At 41.7% G+C, this 23994-nt stretch overlaps 2 protein-coding genes across 2 annotated transcripts; both read left to right on the top strand.

Annotated features, from left to right (window-relative positions):
• The first annotated feature begins 700 nt into the window (after positions 1-700).
• kcnj10a (potassium inwardly rectifying channel subfamily J member 10a) lies at positions 701-11883 on the top strand. The gene is made up of 5 exons (XM_084552894.1): positions 701-1142; positions 2619-2830; positions 4308-4439; positions 4995-5172; positions 11020-11883. The coding sequence occupies exons 1-5, from the start codon at positions 758-760 to the stop codon at positions 11427-11429; spliced, it is 1317 nt and encodes a 438-aa protein (XP_084409020.1). The 5' UTR covers positions 701-757; the 3' UTR covers positions 11430-11883.
• Positions 11884-15306: 3423 nt separating this feature from the next.
• LOC311502310 (uncharacterized protein) lies at positions 15307-20583 on the top strand. Its single transcript, XM_084564482.1, has 5 exons — positions 15307-15513; positions 15927-16217; positions 16702-16953; positions 17142-17284; positions 17395-20583. The coding sequence occupies exons 1-5, from the start codon at positions 15417-15419 to the stop codon at positions 17767-17769; spliced, it is 1158 nt and encodes a 385-aa protein (XP_084420608.1). The 5' UTR covers positions 15307-15416; the 3' UTR covers positions 17770-20583.
• Positions 20584-23994: the final 3411 nt, after the last annotated feature.

Here is a 23994-nt window from a genome sequence, read left to right as displayed (position 1 = left end):
TAGCTGTGGTTTACAGCTACAGAACAGAACGGACTTAATACAACTTCTACTCTGCACTGTATTTAGGAACTTACACTTGCTACTAGTCCACCTTTACCTGCGGATATAAATATTTCTAAAACTACAAAACAAAAAAAGTAAGTACCCCATTAGAAGTACTACCCCACTTGTGCATGCCAGTTTGTCATGTGCTACATAGCCCCAACTCGTGAGGTCTCGCTTGATGAAAGAAGCCTTCAACAAAATGGAACGGGGCGGGGGGTAACCAGTAGAACATGTAAGCATCCTTAATTGAAATCTTTTTTTTTTATAAGATTCTATAAGCAGTGTCCCTCATCTCCATTCAGCAGCTGCCTTGTGCAGCCAACGCGTGAATGAGCCTGCGCTTTCATGCTTTTAATGTGAAAGTGCAGCTGTGCCTTCACGCTGAAAGGACACTTTTATTTTGACAAGGCCAGCTGCCTCCAGTGAAAAGAGAGAGGGGATTTAGAGGGACCACCATGGACAGCCGCACAACTGTCTGATTGAGAACATGCTCTTAGGTCACGTCTTCTCCTCACGAATGTTCTACTCTGTCATTTTTCTCATTCATGTGGTTTTCAAACTCTCTCGCTTTTCTCCTTTTGACCACATCCTGCACCTTTTCATTTCAAATCACACGGTTCACTTTATCTTACACCCCTTTTTCTTACCACCACACATCTTGTCTCCTTTCCCCCTGACGCCGCCTCTTTCCATCTCCTGTGTAGTTGCAGCCATGACTTCAGCCACTCCCCCGTCCTCTGAAGGCTCCTCCCCTCAGAAAGTTTGCCACTCCCAGACGCAGACTGACATTACCAAGCCCCTGCTGGGCTCCACGGGGGGCCCTGGAGGTACAGGCACAGGTGGAGTAGGAACAGAAAACGGAGGGCCCAGTGCTCTGCGAAGGAGGCGGCGCGTCCTCTCCAAAGACGGACGAAGCAACGTGCGCATCGAGCACGTGAGCGGCCGAGGGGCGCTGTACCTCCGCGACCTCTGGACAACTTTCCTGGATATGCAGTGGCGCTACAAGTTCTTCCTCTTTTCTGCCACCTTTGCTGGGACCTGGTTCCTGTTCGGAGTACTGTGGTACCTGGTGGCCTTGGTGCACGGAGACCTGCTGGGTAAGGAGGAGAGAAAACTATGATTTATGGCACCAAGTCAGAGGAGAGAGGAAAAATTCTGATTTGATTCAGGAAAATCTTTTAGTTGGCCTGCCAGACACAGGACACACTCAGAAGGCCCATGTCCATTCTCTGATGGGTCACAACTGTTTTGGAGGCACAAGGGAGACCTACACAATATTAGGAAGGTGGTCATAATGTTATGCCTGATCAGTGTAGAGCCATAACCAAGTAAACATTTCAATTAGAGCAGAACTTGCTAATACTAAGCACAGAGACATAGTTACTTTTTAATGTGTTTGCATAGCTGACTGTCTGTAACACACTTCTTATCCATGTGACTTTAGGATTCCACTAGAGGGTGCACCACCAAACACAGACCATGTAGAGCTTCCATATTATGTGTTTTATTATTTAGTGGAAAGATGAACTGTATATATATAAATCATTGGGGTGGCACAGCGGTGTGGTGGTTAGCACTGATGCCTCACAGCAAGAAGTTTGGAGTTTGCATGTTCTCCCTGTGTCTGCGTGGGTTCTCTCCGGGTACACCGGTCCTCTCACCGTCCAAAGACATGTTCGCCATGTTCATTGGTGATTCTAAATTGGCCGTAGGTGTGCATGTGAGTGTGAATGGTTGTCTGTCTGTCTGTGTTAGCCCTGTCAGACTGGCGACCTGTCCAGTGTCTGCCCCGCCTCTCGCCTGATGACTGCTGCCCCTCCCACGACCCTTTACAGGACAAGCGGTTACAGAAGATGAAGCTGTACATAAATCATTGCACTCCTGTGACATTGTATGATGCGTAGAATTCATTTTTGAGGACTTGCATAAACTGGCGCTTCACACATTCATTCATTCGTCTTCTGTACCCGGTTATTCCTGTTAAGGGTCTCGGGGGTCTGCTGGAGCCTATCCCAGCTGTCATCGGCGAGAGGCGCTAGTCTATCACAGGGCCAACACAGAGACAGACAACCATTCACACCTACGGCCAATTTAGAATCACCAATGAACCTAATGAGCATGTCTTTGGATGGTGGGAGGAAGCCGGAGTACCTGGAGAGAACCCACGCAGACACAGGGAGAACATCCAAACTCCACACAGAAAGGCCGATTCGAACCCGGGACCTTCTCGCTGTGAGGCATCAGTGCTAACCACCTCGCCACTGGGCGCTTCACACAGACGCAGACAATGAAGAGGGGAAAACGTAGTTAAAAGCATGAATGACTCACTTTGTTCAACAGCTGTCCCCATGAGAACATCCTTGAAGCATTTTATACCTTTAATTTCGTCTGAGAACTCGAATTGAAATCAAGAAAACAAAATGAAAAGAATAATGGTGCTTTTTATCACCGTCTTTCTGCAGAAAAACAGTCTTTCATCACAGAAAGTTCATGAGAAAGACCTGGCAGAACACTGAGAACAAAATGTTCCTTGGTTGCCAAACTGATCTTCTGTTCTTCCCCCCTCTCTCCAGAGTTCGACCCCCCCTCCAACCATACACCATGTGTAATGGAGGTGAAGACCCTGACGGGGGCTTTCCTCTTCTCTCTGGAGTCTCAGACCACAATTGGCTACGGTTTCCGGTGCATCACCGAGGAGTGTCCCGTAGCCATCGTGCTGCTCATCTTTCAGCTGGTCATCACCATGGTGATGGAGATCTTCATCACCGGCACCTTCCTTGCAAAAGTAAGTTTTATTTCTGTTGAACGGCATGATGTGATTGGGAGAGAGGTCAAGATGAATTACAAGGTTGTGTTAAAACGTTGTGGCATGTATTACACTCTTGTTCTGTCACTGGGAAGTGCTGCATTTATGAGAATGTACTGTGCAGCAAGGTTATTATCGTTAACGAAAACGAACGAAATAACGAAAGCTAAAATTGAAAAAACTATTTCGTTAACTGAAATAAATAAAAACGAAAATTAAAAGAAAAAAAACGATAACTAACTGAAACTGAAACTGTGTGTGCGTGTTTAGAAAACAAACTAAAACGAACTGAAATTATAGATATAATTCCCTTCGTTTTCATCTCTGTCAATTTAATTATAAGCCTCAATTGGTTGGGTTCATATGGTCGATTTATTCTGCTCTGGCAGTTTTACGCCAGCGGGCAGCAGCAACACCTTACTGCACCTCATGGTCCGTGACGTCACCTGGTAGCATGGCGGTTGCAGCAAAAGCTGGGAGAAAGCGGCAAAGTCCTGTGTGGGACTTTTTTGAATATGACGACGAGAAAGATAAAAGTGTCTTGTAGTGGAAACAGACTGTGACAAAATATGTGGCTTTCTTCTCAAGGGGAAAATCCCAACGAATCTCAAAGTCCATTTAAGAAGCTCGCACAAGGCGGCTAATGTCGAGTAGGAAGGATTAAGGTCGCGATCGACCGGTAGATCGCAAAGGTAGTGCGGGCAGATCGTGTGAAACTAAATTAAAACTAAGCATTTTTGGAAATATAAAAACTAGCAAACCCACATTAAAAACTGAATTGGAGGGAAAAAGGTAAAAACGAAATAAAAACTAAACTAAAATGAAAAATCCCAAACTATTATAACCTTGCTGTGCAGAGACGTGGCTTTGAAAGTAGATTAAACATTTTAACCAATATACACTTCAGCACTTAGCTTTGACTTTTTCATCCCACAACCTCCCTTTTAAGAATCCTGTATAGACTCCAGTTTTAAAAACATTTCACTTTGGATGCTGTTTTGTTAAAATTAGGATTTATATTAAAATTGTTGGTTTGGTTCAGTGAACAAAAAGCATGCCATATAGTCTTCCTTTTATTTAATATTTAATTTATTTTATAGCCACCTGGGGACGTTGCAACCCATGGCTTGTGCAACAACCTACCCCTTCTTTATGTCGTTCCTTTACACGCCCAGCGTCATGATAGGTTAGCAGTTGATAGATTATCATCACACTGCATTTCTCAAAAAGTAAAAAGAGGTCTATCTCATCCGTTTCCTCCTTGGTTATAGTGTTACAGCTTGTCTTGATGACATTTCTGTATTTTATTTTTTCTCATGAGCCTCACCTGGTTTACCGTGAGCGTAGAAAGTGGAAATCAGACGCCTTGTAAATGCTCACAGAAGATTATGAGAAATGTTTATGGCGTGCGGTAACAGGAACCGTTAGTGATTCATTTATTCCCAATCCCTTGCAGGTTGCTCGTCCCAAGAAGAGAGGTGAGACGGTGAAGTTTAGTCAGCATGCTGTTGTTTCAAATCACGAGGGGCGGCCCTGCCTCATGATCCGGGTGGCGAACATGCGCAAAAGCCTGTTACTGGGATGCCAGGTAATACCCATTACGGACAATACTGATTTTATTATCCGTTTGCAGTGATTTTAACTCTTCATGGGACTTGCATGTAAACATAAAATGGCTACGATTTTTTTGGTGTGCCTTAAAACCTGGCTTGGACGTATTGTAGTCCTGTCGCTTCACCTGACCTGCCCACTGCCAACTGAGATATGAACAGATCTGCATATTCAGAGAAAAAGAAAGAGACTGAATGCTTCGGAAAGCTACTGTGAGAAACAGGAGCTGATAAAATGGGCTTCAATATGTGTAACCTTCCTATAACTGATACTATGCTTACTGTATATGCCTCGCAGTCACTTCCTGTGAATAAAACCTTTCAAGTCATTTCAGAAGTTTCTGTTGTTGTGATAATCTTGTTGGTGTGAACTAAAACTAAGCTCAGGCTGACTAAATCAGTGGCTTGCTTGAGGATTCACCACCGCTCGTGGAGAGATTGGCCGCTGCAGGTATTAAACCTGGGGCCTTCTGGTTACAGGATGCCTTCTCCAACCTCTTGGCCACATTTACTGACTTCATCTTGGCTCCCAGGTGACGGGGAAGTTGCTTCAGACGTCCCTGACTAAGGAGGGCGAGACAGTGCGGCTGGACCAGCGCAACGTGCCCTTCCAGGTGGACACGTCCAGCGACAGCCCCTTCCTCATCATCCCCCTGACGTTCTACCACATCATCGATGATAACAGCCCACTCAGAGCCTGGGCGGCTAAAGGTAAACCGCACCTCTGATCAAGTTGATGTGGCAAAGCTGATTTTTTTTCTTCCTCTCCTACAAAGTATAACTGCAGTTTGACAGTTTACAGTGAAGACTAAAAACCCCTTTACACAATACAGGATGCAACATAGTTTGAAGCAGGCCTAAGAAAAACATGGAGGACCTCTGTGTATGGTCGTCTGCTAGGACTTCATAGCATGTTAAATTTTATGTGCAGTATGTGTAATAAAACAGGCTTAGGACATGCAGTAGAATCTATGCAATATCTATTTTTTTTTTAACTGTAATAAAATAAATTAAGCTTTTATAGATATAGATACAGAGCCAGTGCGGTATAGGACCATGTGCACATGTTGGAGCTACTTGTTGGTTTTTGCATCAGACACATTAAGGTGTTGATTTGCAGCTGACTGGATTTGCTCACCAAATATCTAAATATGGATACAAATTGAACGTTATTATCATTCTATATTATCTTTATAGAAACTTGAAAATTTTTGTCTCTTTTGTTTCCTGTTTTAGGGGAAAACGTAGCAAAGTATTGTTAGATAAAATTGTACACCTATTTGCATATGTGTAGTCAAAAATATGTCAAATAATACATATATCAGTATTAATATACAATATTACCTCTCAGTACTTTCCGATAGACCTGCAGCATATATCCACCTGTTGTCAGAAACCATTAAAGGACAAAGTAACGACAATAACGGCACGCATGTTCTGTTTGCATGTGTATGTAGGTGTGCTGGTATTTACGGTCATGTGCTGCGTGCTTGGCTTGCTGGTCCAGAGTTGTTGTTTGGCACTGGAGGGTTTTCTCTGACTGGAATGTGTGTGAGAGAGTTCGCCAGAGACACCCCTCATTAGAGCACAATACTGTACAGTCTGGGGCGCTGACACGAAGCCCGCACAGATCCACTTACAGCAGGGCGGACCTCTCATCACAGGAAGCGGCGGTGGCACAGGCAGGGTTGCATTTACGTGGAGGCTGCACCTTCCTTTTCTCTACTGGGCCACAACTGACGCCTTCATTCGTTTGATTTGTTGTTGGTTTTTTTTGCACGTCTTCTACAGTCTTCTCATTCCCTCTACTCATCAGCAACAGTTTTTTTCAGTTATCTCAGTAACATAGCCTCATTTCAGCAATTTTTTTTGTAAAAACACACTATGTTGCCAAACACACGTAACAAAATCACTGCTTATTATTTTGGGACTATAAGATGCTAACCAGACTGACTTTGATTCAGAGGTGTCTGAACCATCCATCTGTTAATCATCCAAGGTCAGGTCATGGTGGCACCAGGCTAAACATAGTACAGTAGTCCCTCGCTATAACGCGGTTCACCTTTTGCGGCCTCGCAGTTTCGCGGATCTTTTTAGTGCAATTTTGCATGCTTTTTTTTTTTTTTTTTTTTTTTTTTACAGCGCATTGTTTTCTGCGTCCTGATCGGCTATGGGAGAGCCCGCGTGTCGTCTTTTGCGTCCTGATTGGCTAAGGGACTGTAGCCCATTGTCAATCAATCTCCTCCCTACGGTGTCTCTTGTACAGTACAGAATGCGTTCAGCTTGCCAAATTTACATATACAGTATCTTTGATCGCTGGCAGTGTGACTGAAGTGCGGTATGTTTGCAAGTTATTGAGAAAAGTGTATAAAGTGTGTAGTGAGGGGTTTTGCAACCTTAAAACATTTATAATCATTGTAAAAAATAAAGCTGACTACTTCGCGGATTTCGCCTGTCGCGGGTTATTTTTAGAACGTCACTCCTGCGATAAACGAGGGACCACTGTATTCCAGATATGCCTCTCCCTTTAACCAACACATTAAAATTCCGCATGAAGAATCCTGTGCACACTACAGTGCGTTCACATTACGAACAACAAAAGCCGGCATTGCCAGCGCTGTTGCCTTGTTGCCATTAGAGTGTGACTTAAGTCCTCTGGGTCATCAACGATTGAAGGCGTTTAGAACTGAGGGTACTCCAGCTTCCTCCCGCCGTCTGAAGACATGCTTGTTAAGTCAACTGGTGATTCTAAATTGCCGTAGGTGTGAGTGTGTGTCTCTCTGTATTACCCTGTGATAGACTGGAGACCTGTCTGGGGTGTACCCCACCTTTTGCCCAGTGACAGCCGGGCCATTAGGCCTGTGGAGATATTTAATTCTGGGGTCTAGCCTGGAGTCTCCTCTCCTCTACTGCCAAGGTCAAGCACTAGAACTCTCTTAAAAATTGCAGGTCGCTGTCAGCCATCTAGCCTAAAGCATCCTGCATGAGGATTGTTATATTTTAAGATATTTTAAAATTCCTTGAATGATAAAAGCCCAGAGCCCCCTGCAAACCTTGGTGCTCAGAGCGTGCACTGCATTTAGGAACATTCAAGCAGGGACCATTGAATTTGGCTTCCAGTGCCACAGTGCGTGAATGCTGGACTATGAGGATGGCAGGACAACCATGTAGACGGTCTAAAGGAGAGGCATCGTGGCTGTCCAAACCACTGAGCCAAGAATATCAGTCGCACGCTAATTACTAAAAAGTTGTATTCACACTGCGTGAAATGTTTTCAATGAATAATACAGAAACTGTACTTTTTGAATCATTATGATACCAGTCTGTGGCTTCTCGCTGAGAAGGGGGTTTAATGCAGCCTAGAAAAGAGGAAGTTCAAAAGGAGAGCAGGTTATTTTGGTATACAGCAATGATGGGAAGAGTAGTGAAAGGTTTAGTGGTATACAATTTTACTTCAACATCGTAGCTTGCTGACATCTGATAATTAGCTCCAAACTAGTGTTTTGAGTGTCACTATTAATGTAAAGCATCCTGAGAAACTTGTGAATAGCCGTGCATTTTACGACAAACCATCCTATAAGGATGCTCAAAAGCACAAATATGACAGTCGTGGTGGTGCCACAGGAAATGTCAGAAGGTCACCAAAGTCACCAGGATGTACTGAGCATGCCAAATTTCATGGTCCTACAAGACCAAAGCGGAGAAGATACTAACCAACTGACACTGCAGTTCCTAGAGTTGTGCTTCTAGGAGGATCACTAAATTCAGATGCCCTTCATACCACCCACAACAGGACAAGACAGAGAGTCCCTCGGCCACGTTTGGGTCTCTTTGTGTAGACATGGTTGCGAAACTGGGTGTTTTTTTCCCCCGGTGGGAACGATTCTGGGTCTGGGTTAGGGTAAGAGTTGTTTAGACAGATGACTGAGTCTGCATTCTGAGTGAGGCCTGTTGATGCAGGTGTGTGCTCGTTTGAGTACACGTCTTCTAGCATGTCCTTTGTGTTATGGGGGTTGAGTGTCGATGAGTGACAGGAAGATATATTCTGATATGTGTGTGCGTCTGAAAATTGAATCTCCATGTCTGAGATCAGAGCATTTCCACCATCCTTTGGATTACTTCTTTGTGTGTGTGTGATGAAATTTCAGTGAATAGTCCTACTAGTGTGTGTGTGTGTTGGTGTGTGATCCGGTCAAGTATTTTTGGAGTCACCCTGTAAGTGGAGAGCTTTTTGTTTTGGAAATTTCAGGATGCGCGTGTGCTGCAGCATGTTTGTGTGTTTTGTCTTTTACTGAATGAATCCGCCACTTGGATCTGCTTCTGCTGGGAATTAACCCTGACGACAAAATACAGTGCAGGCTGAATAACACTTCTTGAAGAGGGGACAAATCATCTGCCCCCACACACTGCCACTGTAGAATAGTAACTGGTTTTTGGTTAGTATAATAATTATAGAAATATTGTATCATAAAATTATAATTATGTTATTGAAACCAAGAACAACCATGCTTGCAATTGCTCCTTAATGCTCTTATCTCTAGTCACATTTCAATCATTTTGATATTTTGAGATAACAATAATTTTCATATCAAGTTTATACTCCAATCAGGCATAACATTATGACCACCTTCTTGACATTATCTAGGTCTCCCTTGTGCCACCAAAACAGTGGTGACTCATCAGAGAATGGACATGGGCCTTCTGAGGGTGTCCTGTGGTGTCTGGCAACAGAATGTTGTTAGTGGGGGCCTTTGGGTCCTATGGGTTGAGGGGAGGGGCCTCTCTAGATCATCCCACAGATACTTGATCAGTTTGGGATCTAGTGAATTTGGAGGCCATGTCAACACCTTGTGCTGTTCTTCATGTTTTTTGAGTTGTTCCTAAAGAATTTTTGTGTGTGTGTCTGTGTCAGGCTGCATCCTGCTGGGGATGGCTGCTGCCATCAAGGAGTGTCATTGTTATGGGGTGGGGGTGCCTGGTCTGGTCTAGGTGGTTGCTACATGTCTAAGTAACATCCACAAGAATGCCAGGTCCAAAAGTTTCCCAGCACAACATTGTAGTGTCACAAGATGGTCAATGTTATTCACTTCTCCTGTCAGTGGTTTTAATGTTGTGGCTGATCTGTGTATATCTTGTTATCTGCTGAAAACAAAATTCAGAAGTCTTTGGGTTAATTTATAATGACAGGATGATTACAAAGAACTTGAAAATGAAGATCGTCATCATGACCGTTGATGTTAGGAGGATACCTAACGTAACAGCTGAAACCCTACTCGCCTGTTGAGTTGTAAACAGGAGAGAGTTCTCTTTAAATGAGTGGCTCTGACCTGAATGTTGCCTTGAGGGCTTCCTGGTTTTATAATACGTGGTTAGCGCATTGACTGTATATGGGTTAACATTGTGAGACTTCATTCTTGCTTCACGTAGGACATAAACCCTGATCTTACGTTCCTGCGCTCCTGTGACTGCTTAATACTACACCATCATCTGATTAGACAACATTTTCTCTTCCTGTGATAATTAATGAATGCATAACCTCGAACAAAGCAATCGTACTCAGCTCAGCTCCAAACAACGAACTGACAAATGTAGCGAGTAGATCTATGCCGGATAAGAGCTAGATATTTCCGTCAATGGTCCGACAAGAACTAAAATGAGAGCAAATATCACACCGACAATGGTAATAATCACATAAACTAGCTTCATCTGACAATCCAACACTTGCATAGATGTGCAGTGCGCAGACATTTACAATATTTTATCCATCTTAGTTTTTGGTTTCGTATGAATTTGGGTTTACATTTCACTTTGACTGAGTCACATTGCTTCTTCACTTCCTGTCTTTATTCGTTTCTCATCTGTGCGATTGTCTTCTTCTCCTTAATTAGTAACACTTGTGTCCTGTTTTCCATTTTAACTTTATATCCAGTCCTTCTTCTTTCAATATGACAAGTTGTCTGTGCTCCCTGCTTCCAAATAAGTCTTTCTTACTTCTATAACGGAGGGGCATCTTCTCTCGTTTCACTTGTAGTTGGTTCCCTTTCTTCCTTTTTTTTTTTGTTTTGATAGAGCTACTTTCTTTCTGTCTTGTTTAGTTTTACTTCCTCATTACTTGAATCCCATCTGTTTAGTTGTCCCCTTCTCTTGAATTAGTCTTGTCTCTTATTTACTGTATACCCAGTCCTTCCCCTTTGAGGTCTGTGGTTGCCCTAGATTTTGCCTCATTTTTTATTGTCATTTTTTAAAAATTGCATCGGTTTATTTGCATAATGCCAAAATCCATAATGGATTTTTTATTTCGTTTTTTTAAATGTATCAGCTTTAGCGATAAAGCTCACTTTGCTTCTTCTTGCAACTTGCGTTTTGAGTTCTGCATGTGAGTCCTTCATTTTGTCACTTCCTTAATCTGAAAGTTGTGGTCTGGCTTCACCTCTCTAAAATTTGCAAGTATGCAATCAACCAACAACAGCCAATAAAGGAATGGACGACTTGTTTAGATTTATTACTTTATTTTTCCTTGTTGAAGCATGAGAACCTCACTTCTCTTCTGTCCTCCAGGTGGTGGTTGGACAGATCCTGAACTGGCCGACTTTGAGCTCCTGGTGATAATGAGCGCCACGGTTGAGCCAACCTCTGCTACCTGCCAGGTTCGAACGTCCTACCTACCGGATGAGATCCTCTGGGGCTACGAGTTCCCCCCCGTCGTCTCTCTGTCCCCTTCGGGAAAATACGTGGCCGATTTCGCCTTTTTTGACAAAGTGGCCAAAACCAAAACTCCACCCCTTTTCAAGCAGGCCCTTTCACCAAGCTCGCCATCGCAGCCTTCCCGTTACCGCGGGGGGAAGGAGGACGGGGCCGACCCGGAGAAGATGCGACTGGAGGAGAGCTACAGGGGGGAGGAAAGGGGTCGAGAAAGGGGGCGCATCAGAGATAGCAGCCCGTTGAGTGTGCGTATCAGCAATGTGTGAGGCAAGAGCGAAGGCAGGACGTGGTTATGGAAAGCTGATATGAAACCAAGATAAGGTCAAAACAGGAAGAAAGAACAAACAAGATGTTCAGCAGAAGAATACACCACATTCTCAAGTTGAAATCTTCTCCCCCACTTGTACATACAACACCCCAGCCTATGCATTGGTAGGGCACCTCCTCGTCACACCAACTAACCAAACACACATTTTGAAACCACGGTATGAGCATGAGAAAATTCTGAAGACGTGTACAGCCACTTCCAATGGGAGCCAATTACAAAGCTGACCCGTACAAATGTACAAACACAATATCAAGTTATTGGCTTGATGTATTCAAACTGAATAATACAGACAAATTATGTCATATCAAGTCATTTCTGTCTTTAATCCAGTCATTCACCTTCATTTTCCAAAAAAAAAATAAAAATAAATCACTGCAGATTTTTCGCTTCACTTCACATAAAGAATTAAAATCTGTAAACAAACTGCAGCGAAGTTGAAGGTTGGATGCGTTAGTCACTGAATCTCAGTACTGTTTTTTTTTTTTTTTTCCTTTTAACTTAATAAAATACCTGCGACAGGTGGCAAAAATACTGGAACCATGTTATTTAAAGTGAAGGATTTTAAAAGGAATGTATCATATTTCATGTGGCCTGTAGTTTCTAACAACATCATTACCTGGAAAAAAATATATGTTCTTTTGTAATGAATGTTTATTGGGGTAAATATGTTATGTAATATTACTAAAAGCACTTTAACTTGAAAGAAAAGTGGCATTTCACACGAGAAGAATAACTGAACTAACATCAATACCTAATGCACTGTGTTGAGTGATCAAAACGTGAGGCTGTGTCTGGGTTTGTGGGGGTCACGGTGTGCTTGACCTTTCAAATGGTTGAGTGTGATGATACTTTTTGTATGAACAGTTTCATGTACAGTACGTTTTCATGCACACTCTGTACAGCGTGTATAAATATGTTTCCTATTTTCTTCATTTCTGTCTGTTAAATTTGCCACACAGCTAATTGCTGTCGTAGCACAGTGTCGTTCCTGTGAAGTATCCGTCTACATCTGTCATGTTTTCATACGAGATAGAATGAAAGTCTTTGTGGAGTCTGCAATATGTGTCCAATCAGCTGCTTTGTGACAAAGTGACATTTTCCTATTGTCACTGTAAATGAAAAAAGCGACAGAAGCATTACTCGTACACTGAAGTAAGGTACCTGTTTGAAATGAGTACAGTTTCTGCAAAACGGATGGTAAGACTTTCCCAGTAAAGATACCATCATCAAAAAGATAAATACCGTCTAAAAACAAAAATGGATTGATAGAAACCCCTTGATTTTGATTAAATCACCATCAAAACATGCTAAATAAAAACAATTATTTATTAGTTTCCTATTCCAAAGATCACAAAATAACAAGTCCACTGTTTCGAGCCTTTTTTTTTTTTTTAACGGACTCTCAGTGCTGTCAATTCAAAAGTATCATTACCTGCTTTAAATACGTGCACTTGATGATAGCGTGAGATAAAATGCCTCCATTCAAATGAAATCTGCTCCAGTTCCAGGCAAGCTCAATGGAAAATGTCAGTAATGGTAAATACTGTATTTCATTATGAGTGTATGGTGAGAGGTTGTGTTTGTTTATATTTCATATGCCACTGTATGTATATGGGCCATTATTAATACTGGAACCTCTAACTGCTAATGTACTTTTTAAGTGCCTCTTTTAATAAATCTATTATTTGAAATATAAGCATATATGGATGTGTGAATATGTGTGTGCATGAAGTTTTGGTTATCGCTTCATTAGCTACTGTTTCTTTTGAATTTCATTTCAAGAAGCTTTCATGATCCGACTCTACAGAGGAAGGTAAAACTAGCGTAAACATATGAGGGAAATCTGACTGCACTAATTTGTAACTCAGACCTGAATCATTTTAAATTGGCAATACGCTGTGGTAAATGTCCATTGGTATAATAAAATATCACTTAAAGCTGCAGTGTAGGACATTTTCCCTCCCCCTTCTGGCAGTGAGTGTAATTGCACCAACATTTTTGTTTTTAAGCCATTATTGTGTTTTGTGAGCACAGGCAACAGATTGGAAACTCTGGTACACGGTAAAATACATAGAGATTAGCCTGTCATTGGTAGTGATGATCAGGGAACACGTCTAGCCAGATCTTCAAACGTAACAGACATTCATTTTAATAAAGAGGCCCACACTCAATGGACAAACACGTTCTATCCCAAAAAATGTTAGCTTGTAACAGTACACTACTTAATAGCAAACTGCCTTCCATATTATTGCCAAGTTTAGCGGATGGTAACTAAGTTAAGTTAACCGTCTTCTGAAGATTAGCATTAGCAATTAGTGCTAACTGCTTGCTAAAAATGTCTATAAATGCAAAAACTTGTATTGCAGGGATAAATGGTGTTAACTGTTGTGGGAAAAGAGTGACAGTGAGTGAAATGCTATTTCATTGTTGGCATGTTCAAGCTACCCACAACAACTTCCTGTGCCAGTCTATATCATGGCCTAGATCTACAACGTCTTAGATCATACTGTGATTTTACAAACAGAGAAAGCAACCATGTCCTGGTGTATTTCAGTTTAATAACATCCTAACATAATGTGTAGTGACTTCCTGTCTGGCTGAAATGAGCTAAGATGGTAATGAATTGAAGGAAACTACCTTGCAGTGCTGGACTACCCGTTGCTGAAGCTAATGAGTAATAGTATTTGCATGTGTATTAGTCTGTCTCTCTGTGTTAGCCCTGTGATAGACTGGCGACCTGTCCATGACATACCCTGCCTCTCGCCCGATGAAAGCTGGGATAGGCTCCAGGATCTGATCTCAGTGTTAGGCTCTGTGTGCAAATACATTTCTAGTGAATCTCAGATGCTGTAACAGGTCCACGAACAGTTTCCGCTGTGTGTGCGTGAGTCACCCCTTCCATATTTTGGAACGAGCTGTGAAGTCCCTCTCCCACTAAAAGCTCACTTGTTGAGTTATTATTAATTATTTATCTCCACCCTGACAAACAGCTACAAGGACAGAATATTTTAAAAGGCTCTCATTACTAATGAACAGACATCACATACGGGGTTTTTTCTCTTTCAGACGTTCATTTAAAATAGCGGTAGTGTGTTTTTCTTCTGAACGAATGAAGCAAAACTCTGCTGACACAACAGCTTTTAATGTAACCCAGGACGAGATGTGCGGTCACACTACAGAAAGAATGCGGTCAAATGCGACCCGGACCACCTCCGTATGTGTTCAGAGATCTTATCGCTTGAAGGGTCACACCTCTACTGTATGCCGGCCGCTTGCGATCGGATTCCCCAGGACGGATGTTAATGTGAGGTGTCACCGAGGCCTAATTCTGCTCTTCTGCAGAAGTGTAAACCCCCCCCCTTGTGAAACGCACCTGCACTTCTTCAAACTTGTGACTCTGTTGCTAAAATTGGACTTCTTGGGCTGACGTGTGCTGCGAACCGTGTCTCTGTCTGTCTCTCTGCCTGTCTAGAGTTAGCATCGTAAAATGTGCTGGTTTCTGCTTTAAACAATCAGCTTAGACCAATAATGAAATCGTCTGATTAACTACATCAAAATACACTCTCTGTCCGCACAAAGATGTGAAACTTCTCTCTACTACAGGAAAAAACAAACACCTTCACACTCTTTCTTTGCATGCAGCATTCAAAACCAAAAGGCCCCCCCCCGCCTCCCCCACACACTTCATTTTCCCCCACCCACATACTCCTCTCGACTCTCAAGCGACTTACCCTAAACTTCGCCATAACCATATTCAGAGATTAATGATTTGTTAGCTCTCATCGCTTGGTCTTTATTTTGCGGCCTGTCTTTTTTAATTTAATTATTTTTTTCTCTAAGTGACAGCTGCTGTACCGCTTCCTGGCCTTTGAACTATATCTCCACCACCTGCAACATCTGCTGCACCAGTAGAGCCGCACAAAACATGTTTCCTGTGTTTTTTTTATTTATTTCATTGTACGCTCCGAAGACGTTAAGCGGACTGAAAATGCTTCTTCTCCTGAGTTGGTGGATTATTGCAGGTAAGAGGAATTAAAAACGTTAGATCGCTGAGCAAGAAAAGAATGGTTAATCTGTTGTTTTTAAAATGTTCGTGTGGTTTTACATAGAACGTGTAATGTGTAACGCTAAGATGGGTGCAGTGAGGTCTAACTTTCCTTAGGCCGTAAAAACTGAATGTATGAAATGTATTACCTGCACTATTACACTAAAAATGGATACAATTTACATGAATTTATTCATTTTTGATATTTTATCGGAATTCAACTGCTACGTAAATGAATAAATAGATAAATAAGAGGAAAGCACTCAAACATACGGTATTAAACCTGTATGTGAGCATATGTTTTGTGTGTTGCTTGTTTTAAAGTTGTAATAATGATTTTTGAAATGATTATTTATTTATTTATTTACCTCAATGTTTCTTATTTCCTAGGAGTCATGGCAGAGGACTCGTCAGTAATATATTATCAACTGAGAAACAGCTCAGTGTGTCTACGTGTTCAAAACCCACCACCGTATGATAATGCGATGTGGAAGCTTGGAGGAAAAGTGGTTGTTTCTGACAGAGGCATCAACCCCAGCTTTGCAGGGAAAGTGTCTACTCCTGGAAACCAGTCATTGTGTATTAATAAGCTGACGGACACAGAGGCTGTCATCTATGAATTCTCTTTTGTTGACTCTGCCTATAATACAGTATCAGAGAGACACCAAGTCATTGTTGAAGGTAGGTGCTCTGCGGTGCTTTGTCTACACTCTGTGCATGGATTTCTGAATTTAGCAGCATTTACCTTAGGCTGCCTGGGCCTTTCTGTGTGGAGTTTGCATGTTCTCCCTGTGTCTGCGTGGGTTCTCTCCAGGTACTCCAGCTTCCTCCCACTGTCCAAAGACATGCTGGTTAGGTTCATTGGTGAATCTAAACTGGCCGTAGGTGTGAATGTGAGTGTGAATGGTTGTCTGTCTCTGTGTGTTAGCTCTGCGATGGACTGGATACCTGTCCAGGGTGTACCCCGCCTTTCAGCCAATGACAGCTGGAATAGGCTCCAGCACCCCCTGCGACCCTTCACAGGAACAAGCGGTTACAGAAGATGGATGAATGAGTGAATGTTAAAAGTTGACCCCCTGGAATAATCCCAGCTTGTGTTTACAGCTGAGAACCAGCAGAGGGTGCCATTAAGTCATTCATTTATCTTCCTGGTCATGTGTTGCAGAAACTGTTCCCAAACCAAAGATGATAATATCAGTGCTTCACTTCAACCAGTCTGCTGGATTGTGCAGTATCACAGTGAACTGCTCCATCCAGGATGACTGGCTGTGGGTCATGTGTGATGGAGACAGCTGCAGAGATGCTCAGAAATCATTCAGCAAGGTCAACATTACCATCTCTACCGACAACTCCACTGTTGTCTGCAGTGGCGAGAACCATGTCAGCAAAAATAATGTGTCTGAAAGCCTAGAGATGTGTAAGTATTATTATTATCAATCTATTATTATTTAAATTGTTGAACTTTAATTTTGAACATGTGCATTCATTTATTTCTATCCACTTGACACGTAACTTTGTGGAGGATTTTTGGTATGATTAAAATGTCTGATGATGTCCATGAAGGAAGACTTATCTGTTAAAAAATAGTTTTTCATGTGTTTTCAGGTTTCACTGAACCTAATCAGAAGGAAAAAGAAAAGGAAGCACGATCAACCCTTTACTATATGATATGTATTATATCTTGCATAGTTATTGTTGTTATTGGAGCCATTGCTATGACGTTATATACAAACTGCAGTCATTGTCAGGTAAGATGCATCTACAAGACACGAGTGCTATTTTTATTTTTTTTAATTTTTTTTTAAATCATATGTGGCATATAATACGACTAAACTCATATTTATTGCATCATTTCCAGAAAAAGAGGCATGCCCCTCGGCTGATAGAAAGCCAGCCAGTGGCGACAGAGCAGTGGTCTAGGCCTAGAGACTCTACATCCTCTTCCAGTCAAGCTGAACCCTCTTATGAGAACGTGGATATCACTCAGCCCAGTCAGCACAGCACCCTAAGAGAGGAACTGCGCTCCAAGGAAAACCAAGTAGATACTGTGTACAGCATTTTACAGATGCCAAATGCGACTGTCTCTCCTGAAACGCAAGGACATGAGAGCATACAAGGGACTCAGGCTTCTGCGTCTGCCAGCCAGGATGAGACGCAGCAGCCCGTGGAGGTTGACACGGTGTACAGTATGGTGCAGAAGCCAAAAGATCTGCAGTCACAGCGCCACCATTAGGACGAATGAGATTTGACCTAAACACACTGCCCCAGCCTTCCATTGTTTACAACGCATATCTTAAAGAGGGCCTCGGGTTTGGCCTACACCTTGGACAAGCTGCCAGTCCCTCAGAAGAGACAAACAACTATTGAGACTGCAGATCTATGGCTAATTTAGATCAATATTTAATGCACCATTAATATCTTTGGACAATAGGATTAAGCCTCATCAGAAGAAAACTCCACATGGAAAGGCCTGACTGTCGAACCAAGAACCTTCCTGCTGTGATGTGACAGTGCCAACCACATGGGTCTCCTTGTTACACTGGACGTGGACAATATAGCAGTTGAGTGCTTTGCGGTTGTCTGTCCTAAATGATTCTTTGGTGTATATTAGTGGTGCTCGTGATTGATCCCAGGAATATTAAAGTAAGACATACATATGCTGAGAACAGACAGCTCGTGTGCTACATACTGTACAGTGCAGATATGTATAGCCTGCATAAAAACAGGCTGCAACTCAGGACCATCAATAGCATTTAAGAGTACTCCACACCGCTTTTGCTAAATTGTCTTTTCTGAGGCATCTGTGTTGTTATTGTCACGCAGTCAGTGACTAGTCGACTTGATGCTTAAAGCGTCATGGCACAGCTATGAAGTCCACAAATTGGAGATATTGCATAGCTTTCCAACTCCGATGTGAGTGTTTCACTTCCAAACTAAATTGTTTCTCAAGACAGCTGGATAGCCACTGACTAGCATTATAGAAGAGTATTTTCTTAATGACTGTTAAAAACCAGGGCACAAACATAAATGCTTACACAGGCGTAGGCTACAATGTAGAGACACTGCAGAAGTACGCAGTAAACCTAACTGAAACAAATTCCCCTCAAAGGACACCTCAACACCTGCTGGTCAAAAACAAAGCTTCCTGTGCCCCTCTGAACCATCCTTGACCCGATGAGAAATGCTATATAGAAACATAAATGCAGAGGTTTGTCCTCTGAGAAGCCTTCAGAAGACTTCAGACTACTTAAATAGCTGCACAGTCTTTCGGCCTTTTGTTTGTTTTGTTGTTGTTGTTTTTTTGCACAAGAAATATCAGTCTCTACACAGACAAAGTAGTAAAACGCAAACAGGCAATTTCTTCTTTTTATGTTACTTGGTACGCTTCAGTTTAGTTTAGTTTATTTCTTACAAGGACCACGTACAAAATGCATCAATCACAGAGGAGAAGATGCACTGTACCAGACTTAGCAAATCGCTAAGTTCCATCTGCAGTCCCAGGGGAGGTAGGATAGAAGCATAGACAGAGGTATAGACACACAAGCCCACACAGATGTCAAACAAATGTCACTGACATCTCTTGATTGGCTTATAGTGTGAAACATGTTCTGCTTCCTGCACAAACCACAGGAAGCCCCTCACTCGCTTTGCTTCTTTGTACCTGGCTGTCAAGGCTAAAGCTGACATTATTACAACGTTATTTCTTCAGTGTAATTCATGGGTTGTGCTAAAACTGATTTTAACCAGCCATTTGTTAGTTCTCATTTCTTACCACTTTATCAAAAGTAAAACTTGTTGTACTGCTTCGTGGACGTCAAAAGATATCTGCATCCTGACACTTTTACTTTGCTGCGCCTGCGCTCTGCTGTACCAGTAGAACGATAAAACTCACATTTCCTGTTTAATATTTTTACTGGGACGGTCAGAGGAGTCTGAGTTGGTGGATTTTTACAGGTAAGAGGAATGTTTGTTTTGTTTGATTATCACATCTGGATCAGTGACTCCCCAGTGAAACTGAGCAGTGGTCATGAGTATAAAATGATGTCGTTTTTTATTAAAGGGGATACAAGATATTTTCCCTCAAGTATGTCTAAAGCAGATGTTCAGAATATAATGTAGAATAAAGCATGTGTGCAGTAATGAAGTATTTTTTCATTTTTGCTTCGTTTTCTGTATTTTTTTGTGTAAGTAGCTTTAAGTGGATTAGTTATATCTTAAGTTCAGAGTTGTGCATGAACGTGTTTATTGAACACATTCATATTTTGTGAATTGTGAACTGAACCCATCATTTTTCCATCTGTGAGTATAGACATGAGTTTCACTCAACTTGGAGGGAAATAACGACGTTTACCTATTGACTGTATATACTATACTATATACTCTATAGACTGTTGGCACCCGCTCAGGAAAAACAAAACATAAAAAACAATAGACAGCGGTCAGTCGACGTGCGATTTACGGCATACAGCATGGCTGCTGGTGCAGCTGAAATAGAAGCCGCATCGAGCGCCGCAGAAACAGCTGATCCACACAGACAGCTGAGTTATTTCCTAGTGTATATACAGTCAATGGTTGTTCAAAAAAGCAGTACAGATCCTATCCGAAAAAAATAGGACGGGTTGGGGATGGATGGGCAGGTCAGTCAGAGATTCTATTCAACAAAAATATTTAAAAAAGTACATTTTTTTAAAAAAAAAACGGAGAAAATGAATGTGAACTGTTCATTTTTGAGTCTATGAACTTAGCTCAAAATAAAAAAAAGCGAACAATGAACTTGAACTAATTCTTGTTTAGTGTCAACTTGCAAAACACTGCTTTAGTTTTAAAGTCTTCATTCACCGCTTTAAGGATGCATTTTATTCTGTTGTAATACCCAGAGTGGTCAATAGGAGGCATCATGTCTATGGGTCTATGTTATGTCTGTGTTCACTGCACTTGTAGGATGTCTGTATATAACCTTCCAGTCTGTTGCCCAAGTTTTCCCAAATTTATACTGTCAGGGATTTACTTTTACTTTTCTGAACCTGGAGTCTAAAGTGAACGAGTTGATTGGTCTTCAGCATTTTAGTGTCACTATGAAGCATGAAAAACATATAATTCCAGTCCAGCAGTCCTGTTGTAGGCATCAATGCTGTGGAATGCATCTGTTTACAGTCATGTACATTGCATAGACACCATAACTACAGAGTTATGTTTTTGATGGTTGTCAGCATCCTTCATCCTTTTCTTAACCTCTGTCGAAAATTTGGCTAATAAGCAGAGCAGATTCTGCAGCATAGTTGCATACAGATGCATTTTGTTTGGTAAAAAGCAATTCTGCACTGTTTTTTTTTTTTTCCAAAGGTCTCCTGCCTTTGCTACATTCAGTTTGCTGCAGTAAAACATCTGCAAATATCAACAAACAAGCAAATCTAAAAAGTGGAAATGCTGCTTCTTCTGTGCTCCTGGATTATTGCAGGTAAGTCACCTGTTTTTAGAGATACTGTAATAAAGAAAATGGCTCTGACATCCCACTCACTAGACAGCTTCATTAGGTACACTAGTGAAAAAAAACAAACAAACAAAACATTCTAATATAACAGTCCTGTACTAAATCCTCCTGATTCAACTGGCTGATCATTGTGAAGGATGGAATTTGTGATGCTGTTAACGTGGACTGAATTAAACACTAAAGTGTTTCTGTTATTTAGCCTGGCCCACTGGCTAAAATGGGGCTGTCAAAATAATAGAAACATGTGTAGCTATAGAAATTTGAAAGACGGAAGTAGATCACCTTCTGGAAACAAAAGGACCAGTCACAATCTGATCACAGTGCACAGCATTCATCACACAAACCAAGCATAGGTAGAATGACAGTCACGGTTTGTTGTGCTCTGCTGCACCAGTAGAACCACACAACCCATCAGGCATCTTTTCCTAAAGCATTACTTTATAGGTGAACGCAGGAAATGTTTTACTCTTGGAGCTTCAACCAAGTTACAAAGATGCTCTTAGGCAATTGAAAACTTCGACAAATGCCACATGCAGCGTGACAAAGAAATTGTTTCCTGTGGTCAAAATCTCACTCTGATATTCACTTGTCATGACATTTAAAAAAGAAAAGAAAAAGAGATTCAATTTAGCATCCACATATCACAATCATCTCAATATATGTTTAGGCTTTTTGAAGGTGTAATGATACATTTTGAACATTTAATCTTGTTTGAATGTTTCTTATCAGGAGTCGTGGCAGAGGACTCATCAGTGACATATTATCAACTGAGAAACAGCTCAGTGTGTCTACGTGTTCGAAACCCACCACCGTATAAAGCTGCGATGTGGAAGCGTAGAGGAAAAATGGTTTCTCCTGACAGAGGCATCAATTCCAAGTATGCCAGGAAAATGTCTACTCCTGGAAACCAGTCCTTGTGTATTAATAAGCTGATGGACACAGATGCTGGCATCTATGAATTCTCTTTTGCTGACTCTGCGTATAAAATAATATCAGAGAGACACCAAGTCATTGTTGAAGGTAGGTTCTCTGCAGTGCTTTGTCTTCACTCTGTGCATGGATCTGCTTGAAATGTTCCTACATTTTTGAATTTAGCAGCATTTACCTTACCATGTCTCAAGCCAGAACTTAAAAACTCTTAGTTCCTTGCATTTGTTTAATTTGTATTTGTTAAAAGTTGACCCCCTGGAATAATTCCAGCTTGTGTTTACAGCTGAGAACCAGCAGAGGGTGCCATTAAGTCATTCATTTATCTTCCTGGTCATGTGTTGCAGAAACTGTTCCCAAACCAAAGATGATAATATCAGAGCTTCACTCCAACCAGTCTGCTGGATTGTGCAGTATCACAGTGAACTGCTCCATCCAGGATGACTGGCTGTGGGTCATGTGTGATGGAGACAGCTGCAGAGACGCTCAGAAATCATTCAGCAAGGTCAACATTACCATCTCTACCGACAACTCCACTGTTGTCTGCAGTGGCGAGAACCATGTCAGCAAAAAGAATGTGTCTGAAAGCCTAGAGATGTGTAAGTATTGGTGAATTTATTATTATTTAAACTGTTGAACTTTAAACATATACATTTATTCGTAACTTTGTGGAGGATTTTTGGTATGATTAAAATGTCTGGTGATGTCCATGAAGGAAGACTTATTTGTTAAAAATAGTTTGTCACGTGTTTCCAGGTTTCACTGAACCTAATCCTGCTGACCAATGGAAAAAGCAAGCACTAGCAGGCCTTTTTAATGCGATAACTACAGCTTGCATAGTACTTGTACTTGCTGCCACTATGAAGTTATATACAACATGCAGGCAACCTCAGGTAAGATGCATCAACAAAACACGAGTGCTAGTTGTTTTTTTTTGTTTGTTTGTTTTTGTTTTAAATCATATGTGGCATATAATGCAACTAAACTCATATTTATTGCATCATTTCCAGGAAGAGAGGCCTGCCCCTCAGCAGACAGAAAGCCAGTCAATGGAGATGGAGAAATGGTCTGGGAGTTCAGACTCTTCCTTCTCTTCCAGTTAAGCTGAACCCTCTTATGAGAACATGGATATCACACAGCCCAGTCAGCACAGCAGCCTAAGAGAGGACCTGTGCTCCAAGGAAAATGAGAGCATGCAAGGGACTCTGGCTTCAGTGTCTGCCCGCCAGGACGAGACTCAGCAGCCCATGCAGGTTGACACAGTGTACAGTATGCTGCAGAAGCCAAAAAAAATCTGCAGTCACAGCGCCACCATTAGGTCAGATGAGATTTGACATACACAGGCATAGGCTACAACGTATGCTCTGCGCAGAGACATTGCAGAAGCATACAGTAAAGCTAACTAAAACAAATTCCCCTCAAAGGGCACCTCAACACCTGGTGGTCAAAAACAAAGCTTCCTGTGCCCCTCTGAAATATCCGTGACCCGATGAGAAATGCTATATTAGAAGCATAAATGCAGAGGTTTGTCCTCTGAGAAGCCTTCAGAAGACTTCAGACTACCTACATAGCTGTGTGTCTCTATAAATGTAACAACAAAATAGAATTTGACTGTTTCCGTTTTGTGCAAATACATCAATTACATCGAGTCGCTTCATGAATTTAATTCATTTCATTATCCTTATCAAAATAAAGTCTGTCAGCACAGGAAACCATGCATGCATGTCAATACTGTCGCCTTTAAAGTGTGTTTTTATTTTGTTGTTGTTGTTTTTTTGCACAAGAAATACCTTTTACAGTCTCTACATAGACAAAGTAGCAAAACGCAAACAGGCAATTTCTTCTTGTTATATTACTTGGTCTGTTTCAGATGTCAATCAAATGTCACTGACATCTCTTGATTGGCTTATAGTGTGAAACATGTTCTGCTTCCTGCACAAACCACAGTTCAGCTGTGCATGAACATGTTCATTGAACACATTCATATTTTTGTGAACTGTGAACTGAACCCGTCATTTTTCCATCTGTGAGTATAGACGT

Source organism: Chelon labrosus (assembly GCF_963514085.1).
Source record: "Chelon labrosus genome assembly, chromosome: 1".
Classification (NCBI taxonomy): domain Eukaryota; kingdom Metazoa; phylum Chordata; class Actinopteri; order Mugiliformes; family Mugilidae; genus Chelon; species Chelon labrosus.
The sequence above is the reverse complement of the archived record's forward strand: the minus strand, read 5'-3'. Positions and strand labels throughout refer to the sequence as shown.

What these genes read in the sequence shown, in the direction of transcription:
- LOC311502310 (XM_084564482.1), top strand. Translation starts at nt 15,417, where the DNA reads ATGTTTCCTGTGTTTTTTTTATTTATTTCATTGTACGCTCCGAAGACG. An exon ending in GAGTTGGTGGATTATTGCAG is followed by an intron (nt 15,514 to 15,926) that starts GTAAGAGGAATT and finishes CTTATTTCCTAG; the next exon opens with GAGTCATGGCAGAGGACTCG. An exon ending in ACACCAAGTCATTGTTGAAG is followed by an intron (nt 16,218 to 16,701) that starts GTAGGTGCTCTG and finishes CATGTGTTGCAG; the next exon opens with AAACTGTTCCCAAACCAAAG.
- kcnj10a (XM_084552894.1), top strand. Translation starts at nt 758, where the DNA reads ATGACTTCAGCCACTCCCCCGTCCTCTGAAGGCTCCTCCCCTCAGAAA. An exon ending in GGTGCACGGAGACCTGCTGG is followed by an intron (nt 1,143 to 2,618) that starts GTAAGGAGGAGA and finishes CCCTCTCTCCAG; the next exon opens with AGTTCGACCCCCCCTCCAAC. An exon ending in CAGAGCCTGGGCGGCTAAAG is followed by an intron (nt 5,173 to 11,019) that starts GTAAACCGCACC and finishes TCTGTCCTCCAG; the next exon opens with GTGGTGGTTGGACAGATCCT.